General features: G+C 38.4%; 1 protein-coding gene across 1 annotated transcript in view; it reads right to left on the bottom strand.

Annotated features, from left to right (window-relative positions):
- The window catches only part of KCNN2 (potassium intermediate/small conductance calcium-activated channel, subfamily N, member 2), a 74,748-nt gene that overhangs the window by 8,304 nt on the left and 55,607 nt on the right, over positions 1-10,837 (bottom strand). Inside the window, exon 3 of the mRNA XM_009321093.1 lies at positions 948-1,058. Within this exon, the coding sequence (XP_009319368.1) occupies positions 948-1,058 (111 nt within the window). The remainder of the gene's footprint in view (positions 1-947; positions 1,059-10,837) is intronic.

Here is a 10,837-nt window from a genome sequence, read left to right as displayed (position 1 = left end):
CCTGTAGCAGCACCGCACCGCACCGCTGCACAGAGCTGTGCTGAGGCAGCCAACCTCCTTCCCGCCCAGAGCAGAGCCGTAGTTTCCAGCTCAGGCATTGACATCCCTCTCCGCCCATCAGAAAGGACATGCTCTGCTGAGTTCCTCTTGTGAGCGTAAGGAGCTTCCTCTCCATGTTGGCTCTTCTCAATAACAAAGATTAAACAAGTTGAAAGGACTGTGTAGCTCCTACCCATTTTCTTGTTCCCTCAACACTGACCTGTTTTATTTCAATAAAGGATTCCTACTGCCTTGTTTGCTGCATTCTTTCATTTTCCATGATGTTATTGTAATTTAAATTATATTTCATAAGGAAAATTTTAAAATATTTTTTATGAATTCTAATGATTTCTAGAGGTTTTGGAAAAATAATCTTTTCTAAAAATATTATTATCTACAAACATCTTTCAAGGCACTTCGATACTGTGTGCTGCTAAGTGAACCCTGTGTTGAGTACACAAAGCAATTGGAAAGACTGTCTCTCTCACAAACTATGAATATGTCTCTTTCTTAAGAATGTCCATCATAGCTTGAAATTCTTGTATATATCAGTCATTTCAGCTATTTTAGCTACAAAAGATTTATATATTCTTCTCCTATGCTGCATGAAAGATTTTAGTTTAATACAATAGTCTTCAGTTTCACAGCATTTAACTGTTGGTTATACCAATTATCTTCCAGCTGCAAGGACCCTCTATAGAAGAATATTCAAATCCTCAAAATCTGATGAGAACTCGCAGTTGCCCTCAATTCAGAGAAAAGCTCAAGGCATTTGATTCCTCCTTCTTGCAAAAGCACACCCATGAAAAAGTTGTGTAGGAGAACAGAGCAGGAGACTATTTAAAACAAATGCAGAAATAAATTAACACACTTTTCCTTTTCAGTTGTGAATATAAAGTGTGACTTACTCTTTTAGTTAGCTGGGTGTCCATCATGAAATTATGCACATGTTTTTCAGCTTTGGTAAGTTCTAACTTCCTTGCCACCACAGCTACCACCAGTGCAGTGCACCCAGCACCCTGAAAACAATAAAACAAACCCCCAAGATGTTACTACTGCATTTTGCAGAGTTTTTAGTGGAAGTTTCTCCTTTGCTGTAGAAGTATGGCAGGCATCAGGTGATTCATCCCCGGTTCAATATACTTAGCACGCTACAGCTATTTCAGTTCAGAGTAATAGGAAAAGTCAGTAATTACAGGCTGGTAAACTGTCAAGGCATCAAAATAATTAGCGAGCAGCATCATTTAAAAGTTCTGCTTTTTTTCCTGCAGGGGTTGAAAATTTGAATACATCCCATTTCTAGTGCATAAACAAAGGGGGTGATCAAAACAATCTTTAAAACCCAAAATATTAGTAAATAAATGCAGAATACCCTGTTCTTAACAATTGTCTCAAGGTTACAGCAATTGCTAAAGAGGAAATAAGATTAGATTAGTATTTAGTGTACGAAAAAGAAAAGTTTCTCAGGATTTTCTGTAGGGCCTAAAAATAATCATAAATTTAGTGTTTAATCACTTTAGTATACTTCCATATCATTCTCTGCATCCTTCAAAAACCTTTTCCTATATTATTTCTGCTTATCTTATTACCATTTAAAATTGCACACATACACAAGACCATTTCTTCAAAACTTGGATGGAGAAAATATCAATTTTCTAATTTGTGCTATGTATATGTATGCATATGCAAGTATATACATGGACATGCATGTTCACAACAGGCCAAAGCCAGTAGGTGCCTGTCCCTTTGAAATGACAGTGCCTTTATCAGCATCATAAATTTAAATGTTTTTTTTGGGGGGGAGGAAAGGAAAGGAGGCTAAAATGAGAAGCATTCTCACATAATGAGAAGCAGCATCTATATATACACATCTAGAGGTATCATTAACTTTACACTATTAATAAATTCTGCTGCCTTAGTCTTTTTTTTTTTTAACAAATCTTTACAGGTTCTTTTTAAAAAAGTACAAAAATCACATCATCATATGAGGCTGTGTTTAACTTGCAGGTTCACCCCAATCTCATTGTTATTGCACCTGTGTCAGTTACTTTCCAGTATAAAGCAATCTCTTGTTGCACACTGAAGCTTACCACATTTTCATTCACAGAGCTTTCTTCCACTTTCTGTATTTTTCCCATTAATTTACTCTCTCCATTCCCCACCTCTATAACTGCCTTACTCTCTCCAGAAAATCCAGAAATCTCTGAATCTAGCTTCCAAAATACAAATTCCATTAATAAACACATAGAGACGGCAAAATAAATTAACTCATTGGAAACCCTTATTCACATAGTGTCCTCAAAAAAATGAATCTGCTCTCTCTGCTTACTTATTGAGGCACCCAATGAATTTTCTGAAAGTCTCCAATTAATTAATTCTCCATTCCCCTGGTAGATTGTTCCAAGAAATCCATCTGCTTCCTTACCGTCCTGGTTTCGGCAGGGATAGAATTAATTTTCTTCCTAGTAGCTGGTACAGTGCTGTGTTTTGGATTTAGGATGAGAATAATGTTGATAACACACTGATGTTTTAGTTGTTGCTAAGTGGTGCTTACACTAGTCAAGGACTTTCCAGCTTCTCACGCCCTGCCAGCGAGGAGCTGGGAGGGGGCACAGCCAGGACAGCTGACCCAAACTGGCCAAAGGGCTATCCCATACCATGTGATGTCATGCTCAGTATATAAGCTGGGGGAAGTTGGCTGGGGGGCAGTGATCGCTGCTCGGGGACTGGCTGGGCATCAGTTGGTGGGTGGTGAGTGGCTGCATCACTTGTTTTTCCTGGATTTTGTTCCTCTCTCTCTTTTGTTGTTTTCCTTTTCATTACAATTATAACTATTATTATTATTATTTCAAGTATTAAACTCTTCTTATCTCAACCCACGAGTTTTCTTGCTTTTGCTCTTCTGATTCTCTCCCCCATCCCACCAGGGGGTGGGGGTGGGGGTGGGGTGTGAGCGAGCAGCTGTGTGGTACTTGGTTGCCGACTGGGGCTAAAACATGACACTCACAAACACCTAATTCTCTGCAATTAGTTCTCACCTATCAAAGCTTCTATCCCCAACAGCTCTCAACACTCCCTTGAATGAGTCCCTTGTAATTTTGCTGCATTTCCTGCTTCTCTCCTGTTCTTGATACTAAACTTTCTAGCTTTGCTATTCCCTCTCCCTCTGTTCTCCAACCCCGTGTTGATAGAATTTCATGGGAATTTACTTGAAGTCTTGCTCCCTCCATGAGATAAGTCAAAACGGGGCTGTAAGTTCCTTTGCTTCTCCAGATCCCACTAAGAGTTAAAAAGGAAGAAGACAGCCAATGCAGCTTAAGGCTGAGCACTTCAGTAATGCACTGAGACTTCTGAGAGGAGGACTAGGCAGGAGATGCTCTACCATATGCCCTACCTCCTCAGACAATAGACAGCTCTCCTTTGGTCTCCTTCCTGTGAAGGAGGGCAGGAGCAAAGTGCTAATATGCAGAAGACTTCTCTGTGGGCAAACAAATAAATAAATAAATTACCCCATACAATAGCAAGAACATGAAGAGAAAAGCAGACATCTTTTGGCCCAGTATGTCAGGATAACCGGGGCCAGATGTTGATTTAATGACATAACTTGACTTCTGCCTGCTACAGCAAGAATGCTAAAATGGAATGAGATTATTAATACAGACACTACTGGCAAAGTGGCACAAAACAGCTGTTTTGTTAACTGGTAACAGCAAATTACCAGGGGAGAGAAATATTAGGGTCCCCTTTCCCAGCCCCTCCAAAAAAGGCTAGAGGTATGGTGATAGACAAAAGAAATTTGGTTTGAGTTGAAATTATTCCATCCTTTGCAATTAACTCTCATGCTTTTTCAGAGCGGTACAGCAGTTACAAGGGCCAAACGCTGTTAAAAACAGTAGCTTTGTATCTCACATGAAAGACACTGCCTGCAGCAGCAGAATATTGTCACTGACAAGCTGTGACAACCACCTCTATGGTGTATATGCACTGGTATCTCCCTTATCTCCAGAACAGCTTAATGCAACGGCAAGGTATGCTAGATTCAGGTTACCCCTCTTGGCTTTGTGGGATATGATGGGATCTCAGAATACCAAATGAGCTCTTTTAGCATTTCTGCAAAAGAAGGATTATATTATCTGCATGTTTATGTTTCGTAGTACCTTGAAGGAAAAAAGGTTACGCTCATTCTTTAAACAACTAACAGCTCGTGGAAATAAGATTGAAATTCCACTTAAAGTACATGATGCTAATTAATATTTTATGTTACAGTGCTCTGCACTATTATATGGCTCCCATAAAGATCTCAACATCCTTAAAAATACTAATAAAGTGAGAATTATTCCAAACTGCAGAAATGAAATAGAGGCAATACAGTTACTTTAAAATGGTAGCATTATAAGCCTTATACTTGCCATGATTTTGAATATCCTGATTCACATGAAAATTAGTAACATGAATTCAATGAATTCATGCTTATATGCTCAGGTTTTTTTCTTATATCAATACTACATAATGCAGCAGCTACTTTTTTATTAAAAGTACTTAGGCTAAGTAAAAGCACCACGATAATTATTTGAACTGCAAGAAGGGTTCTTTTGTGAAGAAAATTCTAAAAAGTCTTACATTTGATTACTGCATTTTATAATTTCCAACATCATTCTTTTTATACTGTTTTGAAGTAAATAAACTAAATCACTGCTTCAAGCTCTTGCTTAACTTTCGGGGGAATTATATATCGTACAAAGGAAATAAGGCAGGAATGTATATATTTTCAAGTATCAAGGCAGTAATGAATTCTATTTGGAATTTGCACTCCTCAGACAGCCCCCTGTCCGTCTCTGGCATTACAGAGTTATTGTAGTGCATTTTCGCTTGGTAAGCAGCCTGATCTTAAGGGCACTTAGGACTTCCACTATGTCAAAATCTGAGGTAAAAGAGAATGAAAGAATGACTATTCATAATGTTCTCTCATCAGTCCACTGCAGCTTTAGCTAGAGATATATATATCTGAAAGCCACCAACTTCTACCCCACTGAACAGTCCATTCAAGGTGCGGCTAAAGTAAAAGATTAAAAGGAAGTGTCAGATTTCAAAGTATTAAAAAGCATCAGTTTGTGTTAGCTAGTAAATGTTCATAACTATGTACATCAACACTAAAAGGTCTGACTTAAGACTATTTCACAAGAAAGGGAAAAATGGCCAAAAAAGTTAGTTAATTCATGCTGACTATTCAGATTTTCAGTGATTTCAGGCAAATTTGAAAAACAGACAATTCAGTTTTCACAGTTTCTCAAAATTGCAGAATTCTTTTTCTATGCAGGAAAGTTTTGTATGTGTTCACATGAAATGAAGCATTGAACAGTTACAAGCTGCGTTGACAGTTTAGACACAGCTGTTAAAAAACCTGGACAAAAATTATTACAACACATACAGTGTAAGTAACTTGGGCAAGCCAAAATTAAAGTTCAACTCTATTGTTCCATTGCTTATTTGTTCCATTTCATGCAAACAGGTGATAACAGAATTAACCATCCATTAATTAGATTTATTTCAAGTACTCTATGATCAAGGGTTTGCCAGCACCCACCAGTTTTAAAAGTTGATCTACCTGAATTTTTCTATTTTCCAGAAAGCATGTACAGGCTGAACAAACTTATCTACTAAACCAAGAGAAGCCCTTAAAGATCCCAGATTTAAAAATGGGCTTCTCTAAAACAAGACCAAGATTCTGCCCGTGAGCTGGACAATGCCTGTTTTCTTTTTGCAAGGATCTGAAGGTGAAGCACATGAACCTCATCCTGAATGCACAGTATTTCTTCCTTGATATGAAATGGTGTGTATTAGTCTTCAGTAAAAGCAAGAAGTCTGAAAACAAACATATGACACATCCTTAGTCTTTCAGTTGGGCAAAGCAACAAACACTGGACTGCACAGTGGCATCAGATCTCTGATGGCGATGTAAAATTTGCATTTGTGAGCAGTACAGTCTTGAAGCATAAGGTTTACAGCCATTTACACTGGACAGAACTCGCCTTGACTGTTAATCTGTTTAGCGACTGTCCTGTATGAAAACATTTTGATGTATCTGCAAACAACTTTAGGACATTCTTCATGTCTTTAATTCTAAACATGCTGCTCCTGTTCAGGACAAAGAATGATGCCTTAAGTTCAAATGCTCTCGCAGGTAAGCAATAGTCCGTGAAAGCTCTCCTTTGGTACCATCTTTGATGCCTAGAATCCAAAGTAAGTTGCCCTGATAGAAATAAGTGTATGTAGGTATTTGACTCACATATATACTTAGGTACTTGTTAAACACTAGTAAGCTAATTATTTTCTCAGTTACAAAAGCTTAAATGGCGACTGATGCTCCTTAGAAAAATGAATGGAAGAACAGACTAAGTTGAGGGAAAAAATAAAATGTCAACAGGCATTGGCTTTTTGACATCAAGCTCACACTATTTGAAAACAGCAAGAGAAGAAAGGTGAAATTCATTGTATTTTAAGTTATACTTTAAATTTAGCAACTGAAAAAAATGCTTAAACACACCCTTCAGAACAAAATAACTATTACCTGGTGTCATCTTTCACTTGACCTTTAGGCATCATAAACTGCAACTTTCCCTATCTGTCTGCACACTCTCTTCTCTTGGCACTTAGTTCCGAATTATTGCAAGCTTCCTTTCATCTGCTTTAACAAAGCAAATTATCTCTTTCTTAGCCATATCAGAGATTGCTGCAATGGTTATTTTCTCTGCCTGTCATTTTTACTATATTACTCTGCTCTGTGTCCATCTGATGCATCACATACATTCTCTATGGCATCACATACAAAACATTTGCCCTCAGCTGCAATATTTTATGACTCCAGGCTCTTCCACCTCATCAGTATGGAAGCAATGGCTTTGAACTCTAATAAGCCCTTTCAGACAAAATCCTTAGCATCATCTCTTAACTTAGGAAAAGCTCCCTGGAAACACGTACAAATCTAATACATAGTTTTCTTTCAAATTCCACCCCTTCGTTTTTTAGGATATTACTTACTACAAAGCCTAGCAAAACCAGTGAAGGTACTTAAGGTTCTGGTGTGCCAAGATTACTTATTTTGATCCTACAAAATGCCTCGTCGTTCCCCACTCTCTTTGATATATGGAGATGGTAAACTGTTCAGGAATTTGGACTATACATTTCTACTATATAGTAGTACTTTATAGTAGTATACTTTATACAGTATTGGTATCAATAGGATCAAGTGTTAGAGTCCTGAAGTGCTAAAGGAATATAAATAACAATAAATAAAGATGGTAGGTCTGTATTAACCAATTGTATTGTACACATCATAATATTAGACCTGACTTTGCCTTTTTTCTCCTTCAGATCCTGCTGTGGTTCACCAAGATTATGTATCAATATACTCATTATATACTATACCAGCTGAGATGCCTTTAGCAGTCTAATCACAGTCCTCTATCCTTCTCTTCACTGATGCAGCCCACCCTGAGCTTTCTGCTGTTATCATCAGAACCACCAGACCAAAGCTGACTACCTTAAAGTTACCACAGAGAATTTTACATTACAGTAAACCACAGCAGACATAGCCATGGCAGCTAGAGGGAAAACGGTGTTGCCCAAAGTACCCAATGAGGGTGAGGCTATGAAGGTTGGATCAAGACCATGCCTTTCTTATCACTCACAAGTGCGAAGACTGAGGGTTCACACTGGTGCAATACACAATGATTGCAAAACTGCAGGGTTCAGGCTTTGATAAAGTCTAGCATTTACATCTAACATTCTGGTAAGGGCCCAGTTTTAGTGATAACCAAAGAGAGGTGCTTGCAACTGTTCAACTGAAGGGTTATCTAAGGCAAAGAACGGTTAGCACTGGCTGATAAGCCACACTGAAAACAGCATTTGGTCAGCAGAGAAACCCTGTACTCCTCCAAGTAAACGCCTCTGGCATTTCCACTTGGTTCTTTCTTTGGTTCTTGCATGGTTCCAAAATACCTTTACAAGACAACAATGAATTGAGCCATTTCTGCAACTGCCTGGAGGTCATATATATGCCTGGAGGGTGCTATTGGTGAGAAAGGAAGCAATGCTGTGTATCAATGTCTCAGCTGAAAGTCTCCTGGTAGCTTTGGTTTACTGGACTGGAAGTGAAGTGCAGTCTTTAGTGCTGTAGTTGTCACAAAAATGTCCTGCTATACTTGCCTGTAGCTGAAAGAAGGCAGTTGCCACATTTCTTGCTCATTTCCCTTGGGATCCACTGAGGGAGAGAGAAGGTCCGCTTTGCAGACATATGGTTCTGGTGGGAAATTTAGCTCTGCACCAGAAAAGGCACAACATTCCTCCTGCTGCTCTGCATAAAATGAAAATCTTGTAAGAATTTAAACAGGTACTCTGTTCATTTGGCTCTCTAGAAGTTGGACTTACAGGACCACCAGGGACCCCCGGGGAGGGGGGGGGGAGGAAATCTTGCTTGAAGTAAAAAAAACCTCTCCAAAACAAGCAATGCAAAAGTTGAGGGAGGAATCCATCCACAAGACAGAGAGAGGCTAGGGAAATGGTGTTGTATAAACGTGTTTTTGCATTTGTCATTGTTTACTGGGAGAGATGTATAACCTTGCAACACTGAAACAAAATAGGATAAGTAATAGGACAACAACTATGCCATCTCAGCCAAAAAGGTGACCTAAAATAGTTTTGCATTATTTATACTTTGATATATTCAATATTTGCCTGGCTACTATTGTCTTCAGTGGAGTTATATCTAGAATTTTATTGCAACGTTTAAACTTCTGATCTATACAACAGCAGATGAGCTGATTCCTTTACTTCTAATTAGTCCATAAGGTTTTTAGCAATGTTGAAAAAATAAAAATTATGAAGAGCATTGAATGCCATATACAAATATGAAATTGATTAAATACTCTCAGATACAGTAACAGGTAGTGGTAGCAGGGGTGAAGTAAACTGCTTTTCTTGAGTAATGCAAGCTGGGTACTGGGAAATGCTTCTGAGACAGCACAGAAAATGATGATTTATAAAATGAACACAATCCCTCTTCTACAGGGGAACCTATAAATGACAGTACAAGAATTGAATGCACCCTGGTGGCTGGGCTTCTGGGAAACCTTCACTGGTCATAACAGCTAAAAAACCCCTGCAGATCAAGACAGTTTCTGCCGATGTGCAAAACACCTTTTTGCTGAGCAAAGAGATGAAATCTGATTTTACTAAATGAGCAGGCTCAACAGCCTACAACGCTGATGGGAAACATTACTTTAATAATTCAGGATGACGGCTACCAATGATGTTCTTGTCCAATACCTGTGTTGTAAATACAAAAGTTTCATGAGAATACCTGTAAAAATATATTAAAATTGCTGTATTAAATCTGAAGTTATTGCAGATGAAACCAAACCAAATTACATTTTTTCAAAACAAAGCAGAAGTTTTTCTGTAATAGTTGTCAGCTCCAGTCATATCTATGAAACAAAGATACCATGGGACAATTGCTCTTCATCCCAGACAGTAACTGCCTTTGAACTTGCTGAAATGCATCTGTAACTCCTAGCTAGGCCTAAGGGGGAAACAGTTCCGCTGTCCTCTGACACTTCAAAAACTTCCCTGCTCTACTGGTACGAACTGAAGACCTTGCGAGGGAGGTTTTTTCCTTAATTTTTCTAATTCTAAAAGAGGGTTACACCTTTCAGGAGATTTTGTTTACTCAAATGGAGGTAGAGCCTCTGCTGTCCTCTCACATTTCAGATTACTGGCCTAACCACCACTGCTTCAGGTATCACTCTCTGGAGCATCTCAACTTGATTTTGATAATTTATTTTTCTTTTCTTCAGTTAGAAATTTCATTCCAGCAAGCTACAGCCACAAAATAATCCCAAACTATGTTTGTTCCTTACAAAATTTTCCATTTTGGCAATCTGGTCTGTTGGAACAATAGTAGAGGAGCTGAAGAATTTCTGAGCAGCCCAACTTTTTATAGCTTCAACCCTAATAATTCAAGCATCATTAGCTGTCTTCTCCATATTACATTTCTGCTTGACACACTGTCCTGTTAGGTTGTATTATGTTAGAAGGAATAAATGCAATCTGTTCTGAATCCTGACATCACTTATATTTATTATTGAATTCTCAGAACCAACTGAATTAAATTCTACCATATATCTGAGACATGGACCCAAGATGCTATCAATTTGCATGAAAAGCTTTTCATAGTTTCCTGTACTCTTAGGGAAGTAAAAACTGAGCTGTGTTCTAGATTTTTGAAATTCCTCTAATAGGCTTCTCATCCACAAAACTATTCACCACATATTGGTCTGATTTTACTACCAGATACTAGAAATGATAAAAATATTATAGATTCTTGATCAATGTGCAAAATGTTCTAGGTAAACCTTTAAATAGCAATACAATCTATCATTCTTTTACTGTTATTATAGAAAATTGAGTTGCTTCTATCAGTTCAACCATACCTATCTACCCACAAAGCAGTGTATTAGTCTTAATCATACGTTTTCAGCTCTTTGAGTGCAATTCAAAATACATTTATGTTTCATAAACAATTATGTCCCCCATAATGCAAAAGGAAGCAGTCAAAGACCTGCTACGTCATCTGGATGCTCACCAGTCTATGGGGCCAGATGGGATCCACCCGAGGGTGCTGAGGGGGCTGGTGGAGGAGCTAGCCAAGCCACTCTCCATTATTTGTCAGCAGTCCTGGTTAACGAGGGAGGTCCCGGACGACTGGAGGCTTGCCAATGTGACGGGCATCTACAAGAAGGGG

The sequence above is a fragment of the Pygoscelis adeliae genome, unplaced genomic scaffold (assembly GCF_000699105.1).
Source record: "Pygoscelis adeliae isolate BGI_AS28 unplaced genomic scaffold, ASM69910v1 Scaffold83, whole genome shotgun sequence".
Classification (NCBI taxonomy): domain Eukaryota; kingdom Metazoa; phylum Chordata; class Aves; order Sphenisciformes; family Spheniscidae; genus Pygoscelis; species Pygoscelis adeliae.
This window is presented reverse-complemented; position numbering and strand designations above follow the sequence as displayed.